We start from the raw sequence: 25,569 nt of genomic DNA, 5'->3' as shown, positions 1-25,569 counted from the left end.
TATCCGATGACCATTTTATACCTCAAATCTCAAATCTTTCTCCCACTGACCGTGACCAAAGGCCTAGAAAACAGTTAGCGATCTTACAAAAGCACTAAAATACTTAAATACCCAGACAATGGCAATGAAAGGGGGCTACTTTTGTTACCAAGGGTTAAGCCAATGCATCTATCTATCATGTTGTTTTTTCTCACTCTCCTAAGTTTATTATCTTGGCCAATACAGTTCTTACTACACAATAGTTTTTTCTTTTATTTTTAATTTTTAATAAAGAAAAAACTGACAGAAAGTCAAGAAAATAGTACTATAAATGCATTGATAAGCGGGCATTCCTCTAAATAAAATTATTTATTCACCTTATCGCATGAATAAAACGTTGATTAATCAGCTCTGTAAAATCTAAGCAACTGTGTAAATATTTAATTAAAAAATGTAATGAATTATCGTTTTAAAATGCAGCTATCTCACTAAAATATACCTAAATTTTCTTAATTTTGAAAACCGTCGAAAAATGATTAATTCATTTAGCGATCCACCAGGTTTCACTTTCATATTTTTCATTTTCCCATCTCATTTTCAGTCCCATTTTCTTTTCTAATACTTTTCACTCGCGGGAGATCGTGGATTGCGCCTATCACAACAGAAGGAAGGGGGAAAATTCTTTGTCAGCTCATCGGGGCTTATCAAGATAATTATTCTATTCTTAGACCGCCGGGCAACTTAACTTATCAAGTGTGGCCCGTTGTCGAGTGCGCTCTCTTCGCGGCTTCCTAAATTAAGATGTTTGTGCAAATTAATTGGTCGCTGGCATCATTATTACAACAGCGACAAACAATTAGCCTAGATTTTCGCAGCGCAACTCGACTCAACTCAACTCAACTCGACTCATCTCATCCGAATGAACTGGCTGGCACTTCCAATCTCTGCATCATCGCCAACTGCAAATGCAGCTGCATTCCTCAATTCCTCAATTCGATATCAAGCCGGCAATTGTTGTCACTTGAGGGGCAATTAAATGGGGATGGGGTCGATTGATATGAATTGCCATAGAGTGGCAGGGCATACCCATATATATATATCTATCCATATATCTACATATATCCCTGGCCCACCAGCGAGGGTCGATCGATTGAGTTTTTGATTTATTTTGGCATTATGGGCAGTTTGTACCAATTCAAAATGATTATAGCGTCGTTTATGTTCATATGACACTGTCTTAAAATTGAACTAACTAATTGGATTATTTATAAAAAAAGACAGAAGCATAATTTTATGAATTAAAAAATATTTAATACAAATTAATAATGAATATTTTCGAAATTTTATATTTCATATTTAGATATTTTGGTCTAAGCTAGTGTCATATGGCCATTAAGTATGGTAAAATATATAGGTATTAATGGGGTTTTACTCTTCACAGAATTGCCCTATTATTTCTTTTAATCATTTCAAATTCGCGTATTTTTGGACTTACCACCGTAGGCGACATAAGTGCCGCGGGCAATGCTTTTCTGGGGCTTTTCAATGACGATCAGGGCCGCCAGCAGCCAAAAAGCTGCCCTCAGGCGCCGTCCCATCGCGGATGCGAGAGATTCGTATGCGGATGCGGATGCGGAAGCGCGAGCTAGGGTGAAAAACTAAAAAAAAATCGAAAGGGAAGGGAGGAAAATCGAGGGGTATTTTCCAGCTCAATCTTGGCTCAAGGCAGCAGCCCTTTTGGAATGTGCGAAAATTTCTGTGTTTCTGTTCTGTTCTGGCGCATAAAAATCACAGCAGGGGGTCGGAGGTCAAAAAAAGGGGGGCCAGAGGCGGCAAAGGGCAGCAAAAGGCGTGACCGCACCCGGCGAGCGGCGACACTTCCGCTGGCAAACTGAACGCATTAACAACAACAAAAAGAAGGATACTTTAACAAACATTTCCGTTACAAATGAAAGCAATGAAGGACCCAAAACAACCCGCCCACTGGTGACCCACACACACACACACTGCCACCCACTCGATGGTGACCCACACACTACCACTGCCACCCACTAGTGAAGTCCACTCCGGACTTCCGTCTTTGTCTATGCGGCCAAAGTCGAGAAGTGGCTGGGCTGCACTTGAAAAAAATATTAGTACTATGTTTTTGGTCTTTAAAATAAAGTTAAGTTATCTTATACCAAAAATCCCTATAAATTGTTTTTATTTCCATATTTTATATATTTAAAACATTATTCAATTAAAATATGGAAGATTTTATTCCTGTAAAAGTTATCTTTTCAAATCCTCTCGAAAAGCCTTTCTTTTGCCTAGAACAATTTTTTCACATTTTTTTCCCAGTGTAAGTGAAAAACACCAGCTCGATGCGTCGCAAAGAAGCAACTGCGAACCTAGCGCCATTAAGTGTTTGCTTAATTTTAAATAACGCCGCGCAGGAGAATCCTTATTCAAGGATGAAGAGCCCCCCGCCAGGAGCTTGCAGGCTTCATCAGCATTCAATTGTTTGGCCTTCATATCTGAGATATATATATATATATTTCCATATAATAAAGAACAAATTCCCATTTCTTATTGTGCGCGCCCTTTGGCAGGAGTGTCAAATGAAAATTGAAGCAGAAATGACAATAATAAACCTTTATCAGCGTGCTGGAAAATATTTATCGTAATGGTGAACATTTGTGCGTGATTTTCCTCGGCTCTTGCAAATTAAAGATATTACAAAAATCTTGAGAAATCTTTAAAGAAGTTTTAAAAAGCCTTATTTATATAAACACCCTTGATATTTATCGCCTCTACTGATCTTCAATTTTATTCAAGCACTTTGATCTTTCCAACACGATTCCCCTTGAATTACGTAATCCCATTATGAGAGCAAACATTTCGATTTCCATTCCGATTCCGATTCCTATCTCAACCTGACTCACTGCATTTATCGTGAATTATTAGCGAGCAAACATATCCAAAACGTGACCAATTAATACCCATTTCGTATGGCCCACTATATAATCCACTTCCCGAAGAATCAGCGATTTCTTTTCCATCCCGCTGTGCAAATTTTGCGCAAAATGGGCAGGAAAATAAATGAAAAATTTCGCGCATAAATTACAACAAATTGCGGGGTTTTTTTTTCTTTTCTGCTTTTTTCCCTAATGAACTTGAACTTGAGATGTTTATGTGTGTGCCATATATAAATCTGAGGGATAATATAGAGCAAACTGGCGGACATCTGACATCTGAGTGCAAAGTCGAGTGGCGATTGTCGATTGTGAAAGGTTTTCGTTTTCGTTTCAGTTTTAGTTTCAGTTTCTTTTTGTCTGTATTTTATTTTTTTTTTTAGTTTTAAAGGGGCAGATAAACGTATCTGTGAGATACGCGCCTAAAAGCTTTGTTGTTTATGCGGCTTTGGCAAGATGCCTGCATTTTTCAATTATTATATCGCAAAAAAGTTGTTTGCCGGCGGCCCGGAGAGTATGTTTCAATTAACCGAGCATTAAAGGAATGCTTTTAGTTTGCAGTTTGTCCAAACGGTAAGTGGTCTTTAGTCTTCAGTGTTCAGTGTTCGGTACTCAGTGCTCAGTGCTCAGTGCTCAGTGCTCAGTGCTCAGTACTCAGTATTTCAGCCTCCAGCCGGCAGCATTTTGGCCAAGTTTCGAGTTACCCAACATGTTACGCATAATAAATTGGTGAATTGCACCGCCGCCAACACACAACACACAATAAAGGCTTTTCGTTAATGAGATGGAGATGCTCCGGCCCGGCAGATCCCATTCACCGAAGATGCATTCATCCCAAAATGCACGGGTCCACGGTTGCGGGAGTCCAGGATCCGCGAGTTGTTAATGATGAGTTTTTGGAGTCATTAGAAACTCAAATTGCGGCCAAGTTTTTAGCCAAAACTCCCACACCTAACCCACCACCCACCATCTACCACCCACAACGCCTTCATATTAACCGTCATTAAAATTAATGATGCATATAGTGCTTTTATCTAATGTCCGTTTAAGAACGCCAAGTGGCAAGTGCACAAGTGCATTCATCGCCAAGAGCTGGCTTAAATCAGAAAAAGCTTATCCCGCGGATAAAATGGAAATTTCTTTGAGGTTACAAAACGTTCAATCGTTGGACGAATATTATTAACATTTTATAAGTTAAGAAATCTTTTTTAAAAAGTATGATAATAGAACTTGAGATCATTATAACTCAATATTTTCAAATTCCTTGAAATATGTTAATCAAACACCGTTATCCAAGTTCTTTCAATGATTCCTTCGCGCTAAAGTATACCATTAAATTCCCTGAAACTCCCAAAGTACTGAAAACCCCCAATCTCTAAATAATTTTTCTTAAATCAACAAAAACTTCTCTCTAACAACAAATATTGGCCAAATTGGCAAGGGAAAAAGTGCCGATATTGCAGAAAGTTTGCACACTTGTTTTCCCACAAACTCCGCAAGACGATCCCCGCCGATCCTGACATTATGGCATCGGAATTAGCATTATTATTGTGCCGAGCGAAGCAAATTGCATTTGACAGACAGCCGAATGAAGTAAAAATAAGTGAAGCGCTGAAGAATGGATCGAATGGAATGCAGATTCCAGAAAATCCAAATAAAGAACATCCAGATCATAAGTATTCCGAAAATAGCCTTGGTTCATCCATATTTGGGCGGATATTTTTGTCAGCCCCCGTCGGGAAATTTGTCAGCGCCTTTCTTCCGCATTTTCCCCGCTATTTTACCCAGCTATTTTCAGCCTGTCGAGGAGTTTCGAGGGCGGCAGCTATATCAGCTATATCAAGTGAGCAATCAGTGTCAGAAATATTTAACATTTTTCACTCGGCTGTTTGTTTTTTGTCTCTGCCGAAACGAAACGAGATTTATATGCCCAATCTCTCGCCTGTTAGCTCTTTGGGTCCTCTAAACTTCTTTGATTGAGATTTACGACCTGGCAACAGGCGACACAACAGGCAATGTGCAGTCACAAGAACAACAATCACAACATTAATGGCATTAATAGCAGTCACCTCAAAATGCAACCGCAAGACCAACAATAACATTGGGGAACCACAAGATGTCAGCCAGCTAAATTAATAACCGATGGCAAATATTTGCCTTTATCCATTCACAATCGGTGAGCTGAGCAAACATTGTTTGACTGAGTTTATCGCTCGATTTCAACTGATCTTGTTTGATAGACGTTTTATATGGAGGTCTCAAAATGTATGCAATTTACAGGCCATAAGAACACCAAGTTCAAATTCAATTGCATAAAGTCATTTCATACATTTTAATAATATTCAAACCCGTTTTGAAGCCATCAAATTAATTTTCAACTATAATTTGAAAACCATTTAAAATTTAAAACAATAAATGCCTTTCAAACTTTAGTATAATAGAATTTTGTGAAGATATATCGGTTTTTATGGAATAACTTTACATAATTCTTCTATCTCATTTAAATACTACCAAAAGAGTGTCTTTTAGTCCCGTCAAGAACTAAACTTGAAAACATTTTAGATAAATTCGAAGGAAAACCAAACGTTTCAGCTAGTAAATTTTTATAATAAGATTTTATCTACAATGGCCGTGAAACGTAAGTCCAAAATCAACAAATGGTGGAGTTTCTGGAAAGAGATAAGTTCGCACAAAATCGTAGATCACGCACACAGAACAGAAATTGCAGAGGATTTTCGCACACCAACAGGCTGTTTTAAATTTTATATGTTCTTTTCAGAGTTTTCAGCACAATTGAAAAAAAATATTAACAAAAAAAACGGGGGGATTACACTTTTCTTGTTTTACAACTGGTCCGATGAGATTCGGGAGACACTAATCGAGAAGTAAGGATGTTCTTGGTACTACTACTGAGCTGGAACCAAAGTCGCGCCAACGTAACGCACACGCAAACGCCTCACGTTGAACTGAATCTGAATACTGAGTTGGAAACTCAAAAGCCCCGCAACTGGCAAGCGTTCGTTGAGCAGGCGTAGCGGAATTGCTCGGAAGGCACACGAGCATGGAAGCCCGATTGTCGATGGCCGATTGCCGAGTTCCGAGTGCCAAAAGTTAGGAGCCGAGTGCGACGACATCAGAAAAGCCGAACGAACAGCCAACCAGATGATGGCTGAAGTTGCCAAAGGCTTAAGTTGCAACATGTTGCTGCTGGCCGCCGAAAAAACTAAGCATGTTGCCGGAATATCAAGCGAAGCAACCAGAATATGCATAGATATTATATTAACATAATAAAAGTATTTTTAAAAATTATTTATTTGGGAAAAAAGTACTAAACAGGTGGTGGAAAGAATTTGTCAGTGTTTTAGTTGCAACATGTGGCTGTTGCAAGTTGCAGGAATGTCAAAATAAAAATACAAATTAATAATCTTTATAATTAAATAAAATAAAATTTAAATTAATTACATAATCAAGTTAAATAGACTAATCAGGCTTTACAACATGTTGCCAAAGGTATGGTTTGAAAAATTGGTAAACTACAATTTGTTGCGCTTGCGCCGTCGGAGGTTTTCAAATTTCAACTTTTAAAAATTGCTTCTGGTAAATATTGTATTTTACTTTTTTATGCACCATTTTTAGAATTTTATGTAGACAACAAAACAAGCAGCAGCAGCAAAAGGAAGCAACACCGACGCGCCAAGTTTTTCGCTTTTCCCTTGCAACACAAATTACGTTTATGCGCAAAAAACAAATTTTTTGAAAAAAATATTGCCAAAACAATGAATAATTATTTATAAATGATTATAAATAAATTAGTGGCCTATTTTCTTATCAGCAATATTTCGACCCCTTATTATTTTGAAAATAACCTCTTTTGATTAAAAATTTTAGAAATGAAATAGAAAAAAAAAGCCTAATAATTTTTGTAATTGGTAAGGTCAATTGAAAACCCATTCTAGGTATATTACAAATAGAACCCGTGTAAACACACCGACAGACACACACACGCACACACCCAAGCGAAGCTCATCAGACATGCACAACTCCCCCGTGGGGCGGGGGGCGTGGCAGGGGCTGGCATTGTTTGCTGTTATGCTTTTTTATGATTTCAACAGATTTTTCGCAGGTCTTGCAAGCCGAAGGGTAGTTGAAAATTATAGAATTTTTTCCTATGATTTTTTTTGTTTGAAGAAAAAATTTGTAATTAGAATTGTTTAAAAATAAGTACAAAATATTGCAAAATTTTATGTATTATTTAATAATGACTGACATATGGCTAACCGAGAAACACTGCATACCCATTTACCTATTTTAATGATTACGTAATGTTCGAACAATTTATGGCTCATAGAAGATGATTTAGGACACACGTCAACAGAAGTGAACAATAAATTTAGCTTTTTAAAAAGCTTAGAAGACAAAAGTGAAAACTATAAATATATGAATGAAATATTTAGAATATCAGTTATTTCTTTGAATTTCTATAATTTAAAAAATATAATTTTTTTTCCTTATTTTTTAAAGGGTATCTTCTGGTCTCCTTTCCGATTTCCTATACCCACCATTCTATATTTTGTCTTCCCCTTCTTTTGTTTTGCCATTTGCTGGTTTGTGTACTTCTTTCTTGGCTTAATTTTCGCCCTTTTTGGCGCTTGGCGAGAAAAGAAAAGCGTTGGCTGGCAAATTCAATTTGCATATGTGTGGCCACCTAGATGTTGCCCACTTTCCTTGTCCATTTGTGCATTGTTTTTTGTATTTTTTTTTATATTTTACTGGTACTTGTGTGTGGTTGCTGGGTGAGCACATTGAAATCTGCAGCCATTTAACACAGTTCAGGCAAACTGAAGCCGCTAATTGACTCGCGGGCAAAAGCAAGAAAAACAAATAAAAATAGGGGAAGGGAAAAGTGCAAGTTGTCTTTGCCAAATTTAATCAACAAAAACCCAATGCAGCCGCAAAAGCACACAAAAAATACACATATGGCTCATAAATTCAACTTTGAATACCAAATTACAAAATGGGCGAGGGCAAAAAAAGTAAGGGGTAGTAATTAGATTTCCCAACTACATACATTGCATAATGATAAAAGCAGAGCCGCACTAAAAACTCAACTCAAAATACAATTCAAGCTTCAAGTGCAAGCTGTGCACAGCACATTGACGCACTTTCGAAACCATCCGAAAAAAGTCGCGGAAGTTTCAGATTTCAGAATGACAACAACAACAAAAGTAGAGAATACGTAGGGTGTAGAAACATAAAGCAAATAGCTGCATTGAAATCCACGAATATTGCCTTCATTAACCCAAATGGCAAAAAAGGGCAACCGAACTGAAGAATCCGACTCAAGGTCTCTTTTGTTTGGCTGATGGCCAAGAAATCGAATTCGAGCTCAATTAAAAATATATATACTTTTTTATCAGTGGAAAACAAATGAAAGGGTTGTCAAAGCAAGAAAACTTTATACTTCCGTTTTTCGTATCTATTTTACTCTTGATAACAGAACCATATATCATGTTAGTAATTTTTTTATATATATTTTATTTTGTAGAATGGTAATTATAGATTATTATTAAGCCCAGTATTATTCAAAGAAATGAAGTAAGCCACCTTAAAAAACTAACTATCCCAACTAATTCCAACGCATCCCATTTTCCACCCCATTTTCTTAGCTTCTTTTTTCGGATGCCCTGGAGTGGAGTGTTGAAAATTCATTAAATTTCCAAGGACACAACTTTTTTTTATTTGGAGCTTGGTGCGTGTGTGCCGTTTGGTGGGTGGCGACCTCTGGCATTGCATTTAATCTCGTTGACAGCACTTAACACGCCCCCAAAAGTAGTAAAAGCGAGCTGGGAATCTGCGAGCTTGGATATAAGGAGTCAGGACTCGGGATTCGGGATTTCGGGGTGGTTCTTGTTGTTCTTGCACTGCAAGAGGATTATTTAAGTTTATAATACGCTTAGGGGTAATTTTAATCTGTTGCAAATTGTTTTTGCTGTTAGCTGTCGACACAACACACGCACACACACACACACACTCTCTATGGACACACACTGCTTGTCAGACCCCAAATCACCATCTATATAACATATTTTTTCTCTCGCTGCGCTCCCGACTTTTGTGGCATATTTCATGGATATTGTAATCTGGTTTTTTGGGTTGCTAGAATTGCGGTCTGCGGATGGATGTGGATGTGGGTGGGAAGTTGGTTTGTAATTTCACTTTTTGGTAGAACGCTTGTTTCGCCTTTTTGTCTCCGCTACTATTTACATTTATGTTTTTGTTCCTTTTTTTGTATTCGTTTCCTTTCTCGCTGCAATTTGCACAGCATGAGGTTGGTTGAGTTGGAAAGAGGAGAATATCGGGGGTGGTAAGCTGATGTTCAGGGTCAATGGGAGGACGCGATTGTGCGAAATTTGAATACATTTCATTTGGCAAAGGTTTCCAGAAGTGGAACACGTCAAATTGGAACCGATCTTAGTAATATTAAGAAATATTAATATGAAATTTGTTAATGGAATGCGGAAAATGCACAACAGTAAATTTCCCAATAATTTCCCAATTCCCTTCCTCAATAAAAACTAAAATATTAAGCATTACTGCCAAATCTGCCTGCCGGAATGCCTTTAATTTAACCAAAATGGATGAATGGGAAAGCATTCGATTATGTGCCAAAAGACGCCGCCTTGGTGGAGACCACAGAATTCGTATGCATTGCAAATCCATTAGAAAATCAAATATTTAACCCAATTGACTGCCTGCGATAGAAAACTTAATTCAAGTCGAAAGAACGAAACAACGAGAGCCAAAGGCCATAAATAAAATACAAAAGATATTACAAAGAAAAAAATCAACCGAAAGGCATGTGTGGCACTCAGTGGAAATATTCGTTTATCGGGCCAATTAATATGCGGAATTTATTTGGCCATTACAGAGAGCATAGTTCTGAATGAGCGGACGAACCACTCTGAACGACCGCAGAACGCAGACACTAGAGCAATGAGATCACCCGGGCAACAAAGCAAACCGAAATAAAAGACGCGAATTCTTGAGCTTCAGTATCAGAACTTCGATATTTCCAAACTAAAAGTCTTGTATAAAAATATTACTATCGAAAAACAATCGAATACTTTTGCCGAACCTTTGTTAAACCCGTACCGGAATCATATAACCAAATAATAAATAATCGAACGAAATGAAGCAACATAATCGAAATAACTTACCTGAGTTTTGCTCAGGCTGTTCATTGTCTGTTATAGGCTCTTCAGGTTCTGGTTCTGGTTCAGGTTCAGGCTCAGGCTCAGGTTCAGGTTCAGGTTCCGGTTCAGGCTGAGGTTGCGGCTGCGGCTGAGGCTGAGACTCTTCTACTTCGTACCGTTGACAACCAGCCTCGTCCGTCTGATCCTCACAATCGTATCGATTATCGCAGCGCTTATTGAGCGGCAGACACTTGTTATCGCACTTGAACTGAAGTTCGTTGCAAACTGAGGAGCGCCAAATTAAAAGGAAGTAGGAAAAAAACAAATCAAAATTAAAATCAAAGCAATAGAATAAGCCAAATAAAATGAAAATGAACGATCGAACCGGGCAAATTCTAAATGTATGATACGTTGACTTTTTAATGGGATATAGGGCTGCAAAAGTATCAACTTTAGATTGAACATTAGGCGCGAATTCTTAAGTCCATTAGCAGAACATTAAAAATAAATCCCAAATCTTAAATCAAAAATAGTCGACTCTTTTGCAGCTCTATTTATGGTGATCATAAGAAATCTTGAGCTACAAGATGACCCCCTTAAGTACAGAGATATGGAGATTAGACGATGCGGAACGATCGATTATGAGCTGGGAGGTCTTTGGAGATGATCGGTTATTGAACTCGTAGGACATTTACCCTCGCAGCCTTCCTCGTCCTCGGCATCGGGACAATCGCGAGATCCATCGCATCGCATTTCATCGCAAATAGTCTTTCCACTCCTTCGACACTGGAAGGTGGCATCGCCGCGACAGCTACCGGAATCTTGGCCGGAGCCCTCCACCTCATCCGTGGGCAATGCAACTTCGATAGGATCCTCATCGAATTCTGTGAGGTCAAAAAGTGGATTAGTTTCTGGGGACTTGGAAGTTCTGGGCAATTTCCCAAAACAAGACGTAGAGACAGAATTGGAGACAGAGATCACAGAAATATGGAGACAGAGTGGAGCTGGTGAAGCATGAAGCGGCACAAATTCGATGATGAGAGACGTTCACAGATTTCAAGGGGTCACAAGATAACGCACACACACACAGGTCATATTCTTAAGCACACATAGAGGTCCACTCCGGATTTACTATAATATCTCACCATTTTTCAAACCAATTTGAATTGAACTAAGACAACTAATACAAAACACAGAACTACATAAGATGAGCTAGCTATGTAGTTTAAAATATCACATCTAAATGTTATTTGGTTGGAAATTCCCTTCAAACTTAAAATTCAATACCTGATTTAAGAAAATAATGAGATAATATAAGCCAAAGCAGACCCAAAGATTATTTTAGCGCTATTTAAGAGATAGTTGTTTTTTTTTCGCGTTTCGAAAATTGCCGGGTTAGTCACATCAATACATAGGCAATCTCGTTACTTTCGGCTCGTTGTCTTCCTTGGATATGTGGACAAACCTTGGGGTGCTTCGACTGGTTTTTCAGTTATCGGTTGTCCAGATACAATTACTCTCGGTGTCACAATATCGTATTGGTGTTCGTATTTGTAGACTTTCGGGGTTATGGATAAAGAAAAAGTGTTGATTTCCGTGATTTGGATTGAGGGAAAGGGATGCAAGCTTCAGTTTAGTTAAACAATTACTAGATATTGTTTTCTTTATTTTCGAATATGAAAAAAATTACGATGGCATACTTTTGAGGCCTTTATAAGTGATTTAAAAACTCTAGATATTTTTATTTAACATTTTTAACAACTAGTTTGCATCCCTTTTTCGGAAAATTGGAAGGCATAGGTTTCTACAAGCGGCATCTCACACCAAAGCAACGCAGATTGCAGGAAAAGAGAGAGGAGCTTTGGATTAAGTGGATCCTTAAGAACTTACCGCTCGATTCGGTAAAGGTGAAGACGCCATCGGTACTGGCACCCAAACGATCGATTCGCTTGTAGACATTCAGTTGTTGCTCCAACTTACTTCCAAAGTCGTTGATTGAACTGGGCAGATCTACCCTAAGTTGCACGCGAATTTTAAAATGGTCCTTGGTTTGACTGTAGAGGTGATAAATTTGATTAGAAATTCTTTGCATTATATAATAATATTAAATATTTTTATACTCACTCGACTCGCTCTAGGGTGCTATGGATTTCCTGCTCTTCATCATCGTTATTTTCGAAATTGCGATTGAAGAAGTTGCGCAGGTCCTCGTCAAGAAGTTTTTGCAGATTCTGGAACTGGAGGCTGTCCCGCTCCTTGTAGTCGTCTGAATATGGCTCATTAACAACAAAGTAGGTGCGATCTAAGGGGATAAATATAAAAATAATTAAAAATTAATACAAATCCTAAAGAATTCGCGTTCTGTATTTTTTTAATTTCAGATATTTAGCCAGATAATTTACTGAAATTGTTTACTCACAGGTGGTGGTTTCCTCCTCGTTTAGGCCAGATGCCTCGTTCTCGTCGTAAAGGTCGGATGCCCGCTTGCGGGGATCGGTGACGCGATTGAAGACCACGTGATTGTTCCGCTTGGCAAGGCGCTGCCTCTCCTGGCGCTCCAATCGCAGCTGCTTCTCGCGGTTCTGGCTCTCCTTTTGCTGGCGCCGAAGTTCCTTTTGCCGGTTGGCGGCATCGCGATTATTTTGCCTTTGCCTCTGACGCTCACGTTCCTTTTCCTGATCATCGTCGTCGGAGCCGAAGAAGCTATTTAGGGAGCGGCGAACACGATGGAGCCCCTGGCTCCACCAGTTGCCCTCCGGCGTGAACTTCTTATCCAACTTCTCTTCGGAATCCGGAGGAATCAGGAACGCTTCGTCATCGTCAAGGTCAACGCTGCCCTGCAGCGATTGTGTGTCGGCCAGTATAAAGTCCTGGTCATCAACTTTACTTTTCGTAATTTGCTAAAACGATAAGATTAATATACATTAATAATGATACATTATTAAATAATACAAATTGGAAAATTGGAATCCATATTTTTCAGCCTAAGATATCAGTTTTTTATTCATAATAATGCAAATAATGATCCAAACATGGAGTGTCATACCTCGATGAGCTCGTAATTAAATTCCCAATCGATTGACATTCAAACCTAGAAATTTTTAAATTTGACAATTTTTTGCAAAAAAAAGTGATGTCACCCCTTGTCAAAAATGTGAAAATTTATCAAAAAAAATAAATTTTCCAGAAAATGATGGGGATGGTTAGTTTAGGTCGTTAGCTGTTAAAAACAGCCGGTCTTTTGATTGTACGCCTTGAATTGTCTGAGATAGGACTAAAAAACCATCAAAACACCATTTTCGACGTAGATTCAAATTCATATTTTCTTCGAAAATTCGAATCCATATTTTTGACCCTAAAATCTCAGTTACTGATCCAAATATGGAGTGTCAATCGATTGGCATTCAAACCTAGAAATTTTCACTTATTGTATTTTTTTTCCAAAAAATTGTTATCAAAAATGCAAAAATTGGTGAAAAATTAAATTTTTCCTAAGGTGATGGGAATCGTTAGTTATCAGCACAAACTAATTATAAAATGCGAAGCCCTGCAATTAATTGCTTTCAAAGCTGCACAGTTTTTCCCTCATTTTCCTAAACCACCCTTTTTTCCAACAGCTTTCTCGTACTTTTTTGCGTTTTTCCGGGCAGGAAACTTTTCATTTCGGTTTCTGTCCTTGCTAAGCAATGAAATGCGGGCTGCAGTTTGAGAAGCACTGTGTCTCGGCTAGATTTTCCCCACAATTGCGGAACATAACATCGCTGTTAGATTTAACATTATTTGGAGCTTGGAAAATTGACTTTATCTTTGGGAGTTCTATTATCTAAATTTGACTTTTTTTAGGCTTAAAAATAAAAACATTTGGTTTTTTATACACAATCACCTAAGCGTTTAAGTTCCAGTAAACCCATTAAGAATTTCAGGCGTTGAGCTTACCAGTGCTCCATTTATTATCATTTTTCCTTACATGTGAACCCCCTTTTAATTCCTTCTAGTCCCTCACCCCTATTTTTACCCACTTCCGATCTATTTTGGTCGACTTTTTAATTGAGCATTGATTTCAAGTGTCAATTTCTTTTCATTTCTTTTACGGTCATCGGTTCTGGCACTATTTTCGATTTACCCCAGCCCAGAGTTTTTTTATAACTCCCCCAACCCATTGTTGTTTTGAGTGGAAGTGTCAGGAAAAGACGCGTGCTACGTCATATTTAGTGTTGCCTTTGGCTGATTAAAAGCACTTGCCCCGCATGTTTAACATGTGCCACACACACACAATAATGCCCCGCCCCTTTTCACTTGGCCAACGCCTTCTTTTGACGACCCCCAACTCCCTTCTTCACCCCGAAAAGAACGATCATATCTGGCCACAAAATTGATGTTCGATGCTCTCTTTCGCCCGAGGAAAGCTTTTCTTCTGCTCCGCTCTTCCCACGTTTCCCGTACACAAGGGAAAAATTATGATATATTTTATTTTTCTATTATCATATATATTTTTTTATCCCATATAATTTAATTTTTTTTCTTAGTAACAATTTTACCAAATATGTGAAAAATATTTATAAACTTAATAACTTGAATCTTATTCATGAATATTATTTGTATTTAATCTATTCCCTTTTTTTAAGGTGTAATAAATGGAATGTGGGCCAAATGTGCATGGCCCGAGAACCTTCTATCCTCTTATCGAAATTCCTCGATAAACTAAAAAGATAATGGAAAAACACAGGAATGGCAGATAGCATTTGGAGGTGGAAAAAAAGGTGGGAAAATAAGGAAGGGAGCATTTGTCTCCCATTTTCAATTTGTTAGCACACAAAACCTTTTAAGTTCTATAAACTAAATTTATAAGAAATGAAGAATATATTTCATTGAATATTTTAAATTATTAACAATAGACAGGAGTTCTTAACATTTTAATCCTGTTTATAAATTCAATTATTTTTAAATGGACATCATATTTCATTATGGAAAATAAAAGTAAAGCTTCACAGTTTTTCAACTTCAAAAATGTACAATGAACGACAACTGTTTAAAATCAAAGTTGAATAAACTTCAGTGACGAATTATGGCAGATTGTTTTGGTTTCATTGTTGTTTTGAGTTTTAAGCATTGTCTGCGTTTTGTCTACGCTGTGTCTGATTTTTGTTGTTGTTTTTTTAGGGTTCTGAGTGGTGAAAAGGCGGTGGGCGTGGGTAGGGGTAGAAACTGGGTTGTTTTGTGTGGTTTTGGCTGAACGGCTGTCTTATGAAGCTGCATAGTCACGTGCCACGACTTTGAAGTTGGCCCATGTTTTTCGGCAAGTTTGTGCTTGTTCGGTGTGTGTTACACATAATAATGCTGTCGAAATCAGGTCTAAGCTATCGATATCACGTTAAAGAGTTCCCCCAATCGATTGGCGAGCTCACCAATTAACTTCAAGTTATTAGTTTGTAGCAAACTATTTCCTGATTTAAATGCGCTATGATTTGTCCTATTTCCTAAGCATACAAAATTAATAAGTCACAATAATTTTGTAAATTTTAGAGCAAATAAAATTGGGGAACCATTTTAAAGCTACCAAATTAAAAATTTATGAAAATTTTTTGTTCAGCCAACAACAAAACTTTAACGCCCTGCTAATATTTCCATAATGCTTAGTTTTATTGCCTTTTGAAACCACTTTATTTATTTAATATTTAATCGTATTTAAGCGTTCTAAATCCGATTCCTGTCCGTTTGGTCGGCTAAAGTGCCATCTGCTGACCGTTTATAGCCGCGATTCCGGCGGAGGGACAGTCGGCATGCTTGACACAGATTCCTTTCGTAGCGTTTATTGTGATTACTCGAGCTGTTCGCTAATGCAAAAAAACAGCATGGCCTGATCACTACAGTGGCTTCTAAACTGTGCCGCCCACATTGCATCAAATGCACAGCGGAGTCAAAAAAATAAGTAATTTTATAAAATTTGGGAAAATTTCAAATATTTCGTTTCAATTATTTAAATCATGGTTACATAGATACTTATCTTACATTAATTTTTAATATTTATTGAATTTTAATGGATTTTCAAAGCAAAACAACTGCAATTGTAAAATAATAATCAATAAAGAGATCTATTCAGCTTAGGAGCTCATATTTTATTTTATTTGTAAATAATGTCTTAAATTGGTGTTGCTAGTTTCGCTGCCCCCACTGTAAATGCCATTTGCAATCCCGAAATGAGTGTCGAAATGAATTATTACGCATACGCAACGTGCGAACGGCAAGCGGCGAAAATAAATAAATACGCTGGCGTGGAAACAATGAGAAATGTTTAAATTTATGTGCCCGCCCAATTAGATGACAACGCAGTGTCCTTGAACCCATTTTTGCGAAATGCATCTGCATCTGCATCTAGATTTATGCAAGTGAAAAGCGAGGGGAAAACGAGTGAGAGGAAAAGCGAAGAAAAGAGGGAAAATAAGCAGACAGAATGCCTGGCTACTGTCAATTGTCTCAACTTGTTGCACGCGAGTGTGTGTGTGTGTGGGGGAGGGGGTGGGCATCAAGTGGGTCAGTTTGGGGCGGAAGGTCGCCATTTGCACCACCCACTTTTACCACTCCCCGAATAAAATCAGTATGCGTGCATTGAACCCTCAAATGGACAAGGCATTTTTTTAGATTTTTATTCTCCTTGTTTTTTTTTTTTTGCGGCTGCCTGGGCTCATTTCCTGCAAGACAAATTACACATTATTGAGACTGGGCCTGGGCCACTCCCCCTTTTTGGCCAGTCATAAATTTGGCGCACATATGTGTGCTGGCAATTTATTTTCATCATGTTCAAAAATCGCAGCAGACAGGCCAGCCAATTCTCGTTAAATCGATCGCATATACATCCAGAAAAAGGGGGGAAAAAGGGAAACTCTCCTACTCCTTCATCCTCCTCCTCCGAAAGAAAAAGTTATTGACTAACTGACTGACTGACTGACTGCGCACAATTTGTGGCCAAAAGGCACGCCAGACGGCGGTGGGCGGCTGTCCAGGGGGGCGTGGCTGGGCCAAAAACTCTCAGCTCGCAAAGCCACAATAGACTACAAAAAATAAAACAAACACACAGAGGTACAAAAAGAGCAAAATGGAAAGGATGCACCCGTAAAAAAATGGAATTCGGGATGCATTTCCACAAGGTATTTAAATTTAATTGCTAACAAAAATTGTATTCATTACAAGTGATTAAAAATAATTACAGAATATCGAACTGAAATCTAAAATTATTTAATCAATTAGGTACATTTTTTTTGCATTTAAAAATAATAATCAAAAATATAATGCGATGAAATAAATTATCTGTAATATATTATTCAGTTAAGAAATAGTCTTTGTCATTTGAAAATATTAAAAATAAATACAAATAATCTGAAAATTAAAATTCTTCCATTTACAAAAGTTTATCAATTTTCTTTGTGATATAGTGTTACGTCCCTGCCAAAAAGAGTATCAAGAATTAGGCAGAAACAGACACTGTCTACAAAGGCACATGTGTGTGTCAGGAGCCAACTTTGTGTTTTGGCCACAATTATCACAGAAAAGCGAGACGGCGTAGTGGAAAGCGGGAAAACGTAAAAGGAAATTGGGGGTAGAAACATGTGAAAATTTGATTAAAAACTAGCGTCAAGGTAATTGCCAGACGAATTCCTGTTCCTCGCCCCACAAAACCAAACCAAACCAAAAACAAAAAATATGATAAATAAAAATAAAACGAAAATAGTACTTTAGACGAAAGGCAGTAGGTAGAAAGTGCATCCGAGTGACATCAAGCTGAAGAATCTGGGTCTGTGGAGCAAGTGCAAAGCAATTGACGCCGTAATCCTCCGCCTAGAGAAGATTACGCGATGATGGCCGTCAATCATCATTCCGAGATTCAGCCAGAAATTCCGCTGGGAGCGACCTGTGGGCCATACGATGGCCATACTTCTAAGACTTGGGGACCCAGATTTATATTTGTATGTATGTACTCTGAAGATTCCGATCCCAATCCCGAGAACCCGCTCAGCAGGAAATATTTAGTGCTACGCTCTTATGTCTCATGTGCTTAATTAAACTGTACGCTTTAGCAATTGCTTTGATTTAATTAGTTTTTCCCCATATCTTTTCTTCTCAGTGGGCGTCAATGGAACTCGGGCGATGATCATTATCATCATCACGTTCATCCTGATCATTTGCATTTTCGTCCACGGCAAAATCTGATTATTCCACACTGGAAATTTTCACTGGAAAATTATTCAGTGTTATTTATGAGTTCCCAAAACTTAACATCTAACATCTGTTAGAAATATGTTTTTTGAAAATGTTTTCCATTTTAATGGTTTAAAATATTAGTAGTGACTTGTTATCATATCGTCACAGGTCTTTAAGTTTCAACAGCTTTAGCTACTTGCACAAGGCAAAACATGTTTTTCCCATAGTAAAAGTGAATCAAAAGGAAAGCTGCCTTCATTCACTTGCTCTTTCTGCTTAATTCTCCCGTGGAAACCTTTCATTTCGCTGACATAAACAAATAATTCAATTCAACTGCCGCGCGTTGATTGCCACTGTGAACTGACCTGTTGTTTTTATTTCTATTATTATTATTTACTCTGGGCAAAGATCTCGGGCCAGGGACCACCTGCTCATCCAGAGAATCATGTGGGATGCACTTACAATGGGGAGGAAATTAAATTCCACACGACAATGGTTTCAGAACACGAGATATGGAAGTTAGAGGACATGTAGTGGGGTCTTTTGATTTTCGATATAAAATGTTTAGAATATTCTTTTACCAAAAGTTATGGTTGCTTAAAATATTATTATTAGACTTAATTGATTTTATTTTTAATGAATTTTATAGAGTTTTTGGGCAAACAATTTACTTTATAATAAATCTATTTTTTCCTCCTCATATGACAATATGGTCCCATTCCAGGGTATCGTAAACAAGAGTCAACAAAGCGGTTACATTGACACCTGCTTGAGCTTTGATTTGTGGCCGAGGTGGCAAAAGGGCAAGTCAAAGTTCAGCGCAGCCTGACAATGTTGTTGACGCTAATATTTATGTTTTGTTTTCCTTTCTTTTTTTTTATTATGTTGCACAAACTCATTTAAATGTTGAAGCCACTCCAAGGTTGTCACGTCCTGCAGCAGAAAGTAAAAAGAGGAGGGACTCGAGGAAAATACAGAGAAATATAAAAAATATAGAGGAGCACGCTTGGCGACTGTTGATCCTGGGCGCTTTGATGTCTCTGTGCGGTGATTCCTCCCCAGAAAAAAAAAAAATCAGGATGCCGCTCACGTTTTGGCAATTTCTCATAAAACAAACGACCATTAACGCCTTTAAGTTGTCGGCAGCATTTCGCCAGCTTTTTCCCCCTCCTCGCCACTATCTTTTCTTTTTTTTTTTGACATGAGGCTTGGGACTTGAGGCTTCTTGGCCGGCTTGGTTGACTTGGTTCGTGCCTCATATTAAGTTGTCAGCCAGCTTGAGCCACTCCCCCCGCCCCCCCTGAATGTATATATATAGCTCAGGAAGTGCAGTTACTTTGTTGTTGCTGCTCCTAAGCCCCGTTTAATGGTCGAATTTTGTTCTTCCCCCAGAGCTGCATACACGCAGAAAAATATATTAAATGAGCTGAAAAATATAAGAGATCTCAAACAATCTTAACACTTAATTTAAATATTAATAAAATTTAAATATTTTTCTCGTTGAAAAAAATATTACTTTTAATGTTTGTAATTTAGAAACAATTCAAATATTAGTTTCCAAATGGTTTTCAAGCGCAAAGTGGTACCCAAAAAGTATGCAACAAACAAACAACCAAAACTTGGATCCGCCACTGATCAACATGCCTCTTTAACAGGTATTAATTATTTCTCCCAGTTGATTGGACCGATTGCAGGGAAACTATCGATGCTGCAGCACCACCCACGCACCCAAAACGCCACCAAACCACCCAGAAACCACCCACCCAACCGCTGACACAACAAAGCCAATTTGCGTGCGTAATTTGTGGCACTTAGAAGCTACGTGACAATGATGCGGATGCTCCTTCTTCTTCTGCGGATGTCCATGTCCTCATCCTGCCATTTTCAGGTGCCTTTGGCTGTCATTTGTCTGCATTAGCAGGCACAAGCACAGGCGAGAGGAAAAGAGGGTGGAGCAGTCCATCAATTTGCATTACCCGTCCACCTGAACTGAGAGTTTTTGGGCCCTCCCAACAATTGCGCGTAATTAATGTGTCTAATTAGGTTACAAATTTGGTCGAAGAAAAATTGGTAATAAAAAAATCATGAAAACCAAATATTGCTGGCATTAATTGCCAGTGGAAGGAGGCTTGAATTTCTTTTAATTTTATTTACATAATTATGGTATGAAAATAAATATTTTCTTAGTTTGAAGCGTCTTTTTCTTTTTAAACTATGATTTTTATTTTCCCTGATATTTTCCTTCTCACGGACCAAAAGATTCGCGGTATGTTGTGCACCTTTTGATTGCCATTACGATTGCTGCTCACTTTTATGAGCCATGTTCTCAGCACTTTCGTGGTTCCTTACGTTTTGTTTTTATTTTTTATTTCAATGTTTTTATGGCCCTCTCGTTTTGGCCATTCGCGCATATTTTGTAATAATCTGAAGCTGAGTAATAACCCCTCAGTGGGTTTTTGCTATCAGATTTTATGATGTGTGTGTGCCTTCAAACCCGCATATTTATAGTGATGACTTCAGATAAAGGCGAAAATTGCGCAAGAGTCACACACAATTTTCCACATCATTTCGATCCTCAGTGAGTGATATTTTCATGGAATTTATTTTATTTTGACAGCTCAATCAATTTGTGTTTGCTTTTTATTTTTGGGAACAACTGATAAATTTTGTAGATATCCAACACATTTTGTGTTTCCAATTTGTTTACATATGTTTCCCATCTATATTCATCAGTTCCTTTTTTTTTGTGAATAATTTGTTAAATAATGTTGTGTGTCGCCTTTTGATTGTCATTTATTTGTTTAAATGAAATTGAATTGCTTTATTGGCAGGCAGGCACATTCATCAGAGAACTTCTTTTTCCCTACATTTTTCCTCGTATTTTCTGGTTATCGTTTAGTTTAGAGTCCCAATGGCCTCAATTTGTTGTGTGCCTTGATATTTTTCTTTTCTTTTTTTTGTACAAGCTGATTATGAAAGCAGCAGGCGAATTGCTCGTACATATATGTATTTTTATAAAAATGCGTGTGCCTGTTGTGTTGGGTTGTGTATGGCGGATCGGATCGGTCGCATTCGAGGCATTCGAGGAAGTGAATTCGAATTTCAATGACTTGAACTTCTATAAAAAGCATTTACGTAATTTGTTCTTCAGCTGTTCATGCTGCTGAATCAATTTGTTGGTGGACTGTGTGTGCTCAGTGCGTTTTATTACACACATTTTAGTTGCCTTTATTTATAGTCTCAGCGGTTAGCTGATAACAGAAACACGGGCTACTCGGCTACAGCGATATTCCACAAGTAGTAAAAAGCCAGCCCCTCAACCTCTGATTATTGATTGCGTTTTATTGAATGAATATTAATTAAAGCCAATAAATTGGTCCGGCACTGCGACACTGGGAAAAATTCATATTAATTATATGATTATTATAATTAATGTTTATATTTTGGCTATTAAATAGTTGATTCCTATCTTTTTTCACCTGAGTGATCTGCGCATGGAATTTATTTTTTGCGAAAAATGGCCAAAAAATTCAATGTCCAGGTTTAAATGCCAATCGATTGAAAATTTAACAACGAGTTCAGAAAGGTATGACATTCCATATTTGTATCAATATTTCCAATGTTACGGTCTAAAAACTAATTATTTTTCTGTGAAAAATTGGGATCTGGGTTTTTGGTAAAAATATGAATTTTTCATTTGGTTTTTTTGCTGTAACTTGGCCAAAAATGGTCTTACACCAAAAATACATACTGTTTTGAACAGATAACAAAATAATAATTAAATCCATGACACTTTCCGTGTGATTTTGGAAAAATAAAATTTTCGCCAATTTTCCATTTTTTTTCATGATTTTTTGCGAAAAATGGCTAAAAAATAATATGTAGAGGTTTAGATGCCAATCGATTGGAAATTTAATGACGATTTCAGAAGGTATGGCAATCCATATTTGAATCAATATTTGCATTGTTTTGGTCAAAATAATGTTTTTTTTTGTGGAAATTCGGTATTTTGATTGTAGTATATTCTTCTGTTTTTTCCTGAGTGCATCTGGGATCTTTAGCAGGTTAATGGGGCTTAGGCCAAGAAGTGCTGCCATGATTAACCCTTTTTGGCCAGAGAGTTCGAGCTGCTGTACATCACGGCGCTTTTTTGTCTGAAACCCGAGCTCAATTAGAAAAGGCAAGTTCAGAGAGACTACCGACGACTGACTACCTAGCCACCTACCCAACCCAAAATGTTGCCCTGGAAAAACATTTTGGCTTCCTGTTGCCGTTGTTGGAGTGCTTCTGCTACAATTTCATTTGACCGACAACAAAACAACAAAAACACCGGGACAGACAGACAGACTGAGAGACTGAGATACTGAGAGAGTATCAGTTAAAGTTTTCTGTCGGCAGAAACATTTCTGTGGCCACGTGTGTATTCAGTTTTAATTTATCTAAACTTTTGCAAGTTTTAACTGACTGCCCCCCACCGCAATTTGCAATCTGACCTTTTAACCCCTTGGTACACGGACCTCCGCCTCCCGGAAAACGGGGAAAACCTGGCGAGGCGACCTTGTAACCACAGCAACAGCAAGGAACACTAAAAACGGGGGAATCCCCTGCTCTTTTCACCGAATACTGAATGAAATGATGCCAAAATGGCAAAATCAAGATTGCAGCACACTTAAATTCGCGCATCCCGGCATTTATCATCATTTGCTGGCATTTAAATGTCACAATTTCCTTGGATTACTATAATTATTACGGTAGTAAAGATTTATTTCGATAATTTTGAAGACTTAACTTGCGATTGTTGGGAGGAAAACCGATGAATGCAACAGGTGTTTAAGGTAGCAGGGTCTTAAATCATCGTGGTACAGTTAAAAAAAAGATTGCGGGGAAAATAGCGAATTATAAGGAAACCAAAGCTAGTCATCACTTATTTAGCATATCATTTAGCTTAAACGTTGTAAACATGGCCTATTTATAACACTTCGGTATGCCAAAGATATTAGTCGTCTTTGCAGTGAGTAAATATTTTCTTGGATATAATATCACGTATACACCAAGGCGAGCAGATAAGTTTGAGCAGATAACTGCAAGACGGTCCAACCAATATTCATTATTCATCACGAAGGCAGCTCAAGGAGGTGACAATTATTCTCGGTAGCTTATCGTCCAAAAAGAGCAAAAGGTGACCGCACGACTGACGTCCGCCTGTCCGTTTTGTCCGTTTGTCTAGTGCAATAGTGAGGTCACCCTGTACTTTTGCCCATGGGCCACATTTCGCGATAATACTTACTAATACCCATCAGCGATCGGCGAGATTTATGCAAACTCCAGGCGACCAAGTCGCGAATCTGTGTCATTTGCATCCAACCCAGCAGTCAGTCGAACAAAAAGTTGGCGTGCAAAGGGGATATCCGACTAGGCAATATCCTCTATCTTATCTCTTAATAGATTTTGGAAATTTGTTTAATTTTTACTATATTCCAAAAAATTATATTCCAAATGGTGACCCAAACCCAAAACTTTTCGGCTCATTACTTGGCCAATTTTAGTCAGATTTTAAAGTGGTATACCTCTAATTAATTAATCTAAAAATCTGCATTAAAAATGTAGATTTTAATTTTTAGACATATTTTTGACAATTTTTTTGAAACTGAATTTCGTTTCACTTTGAAGTCAGCCCCAAATTCAAAAAGTACCCCGTAGAGCGAGTCATAAGTGCATAAAAAACTAAAAATAAAAACGAGTTGACCGCAGAGAGTTGGAGTCCCAATCGGATGATGTCATAGGCTCAGGGAGCAAAATGATATGACTATCCGCTAGACTATTTGCGGCATAAATCAGATTGCCATTGGCGCTAAAACTGCAGTGTGCAGTGTGCAATGTGCAGCAATCATTATCATCGGTCTCCGAAATCCAAAATCCGGAGACGAAAACGAAGAGCCCAGAGGCCATTAATCAAAGTTCGGCCATCAAGATGTTAACATCGAAATTACACAGTCATAAAACTGAAGAGCCAAAAAAAGGAGAACTGCAAGCCAGTAGAGCGACTTTTGGAGAGCGGTTAAGCCACCCAAATAAGTGAAGCTCTAGCCGCCGCCTCCTCCTTCTCCTTTTCCTGATGCAAAAATATACATATATATAAATAAATCTTGGTGGGCGATGCAAATCGCAAATGGCAGAGCCGCCGGCGGGTGACGCGGCATGATGCAGTACACAGAAGAAAAATCACAGCTCGATGAGGGATTTAAAATTAATATATGAGCACTTCTAAATCGATAAAAAGAACGTTGGCTGATGCATTTTGCATCTTTAACCGGTTAAAAACTTATCATATAATATTTTATCAATTTTTCTTTCCGTGTACGTCATCCATACGAATGCAACTACACCACCAGCGAACTCTGCACCACCGAGTGGGGCAAGATTCAGTCGGCATGGAGCGTGTTTAATTGCGTGCAATTTGTTTTAGACACTCGGCGGCTACCTAAGCCAGATACTTGCCACAGTGGAGACTGGTAGGTGATGAATTTGTATTAAAAAATATTAAAGGGTTTTAATTATTGAATATCATTCCCTCTTTATATACTATTATAATTATTTATTTATTTTAAAATGTGTTTAAATCAGTCTAAGAAATAATATTCATTTTTCAGTCCCCCTACTTTTGGGACCCACTGTGGCCGGCAGGCGATCTGTGTCTATGTGGGCCAGGCTATATGTTACAGCCACTCACAATGGGCAGACGGTCGTATGAAAATTTTTGGTTTTGCATTACAGCAACTCATTAGGCACGCACAGACGCCGTGAGACGACAGACGAGTGACGAACGACAAAGGGGCGGCGTTGGTGACGAAGGCGCCTCGTTGTAGGTCAGCACGACGGCGACTGCGCTGCCACAGCACAGAAAGAAATTTCGATATATTATTATAGTGTAATCGGATGTTGAGGCAAAAAAAATACTTATATCAATTTAAGTAGATAACAAATGTCAAATTTGATATAATGGCAAACAAAATTTTATAATCGAATATTCCAGCATAATAAAAAAATAACTCTATAGAGACAGAAATACACATTATATTTATAAAATTAAATTAAATTAAAAATCGTAAAGTGAAGAAACTATTTATAATAAGAAATGTTATCATCAAGTTGTGGTATAAACGTAATAATAGAGTGATCAATTTTAAGATCACTGTTTTTTTCTCTGTGTGCAACGCTATTGCTACGCCGGGAGTGCTTTACAGTTT

At 37.9% G+C, this 25,569-nt stretch overlaps 1 protein-coding gene across 38 annotated transcripts in view; it reads right to left on the bottom strand.

Annotated features, from left to right (window-relative positions):
* Window positions 1-25,569, bottom strand: part of trol (terribly reduced optic lobes) — an 83,202-nt gene that overhangs the window by 45,685 nt on the left and 11,948 nt on the right. For 30 of the 38 annotated variants that reach the window (XM_070218447.1, XM_070218418.1, XM_070218421.1 and 27 more), the window contains exons 3-8: window positions 12,546-13,026; window positions 12,251-12,428; window positions 12,017-12,180; window positions 11,592-11,684; window positions 10,822-11,010; window positions 10,151-10,411 (exon numbers count right to left, since the gene is read on the bottom strand). In XM_070218447.1, coding sequence (XP_070074548.1) covers window positions 10,151-10,411; window positions 10,822-11,010; window positions 11,592-11,684; window positions 12,017-12,180; window positions 12,251-12,428; window positions 12,546-13,026 — 1,366 coding nt within the window. Of the gene's footprint in view, window positions 1-1,474; window positions 1,638-5,764; window positions 5,903-10,150; window positions 10,412-10,821; window positions 11,011-11,591; window positions 11,685-12,016; window positions 12,181-12,250; window positions 12,429-12,545; window positions 13,027-25,569 lie in introns of those variants that run through there. The other 8 variants (XM_070218422.1, XM_044396086.1, XM_070218445.1 and 5 more) reach the window with 3 other exon arrangements.

Source organism: Drosophila takahashii, chromosome X (assembly GCF_030179915.1).
Source record: "Drosophila takahashii strain IR98-3 E-12201 chromosome X, DtakHiC1v2, whole genome shotgun sequence".
Classification (NCBI taxonomy): domain Eukaryota; kingdom Metazoa; phylum Arthropoda; class Insecta; order Diptera; family Drosophilidae; genus Drosophila; species Drosophila takahashii.
This window is presented reverse-complemented; position numbering and strand designations above follow the sequence as displayed.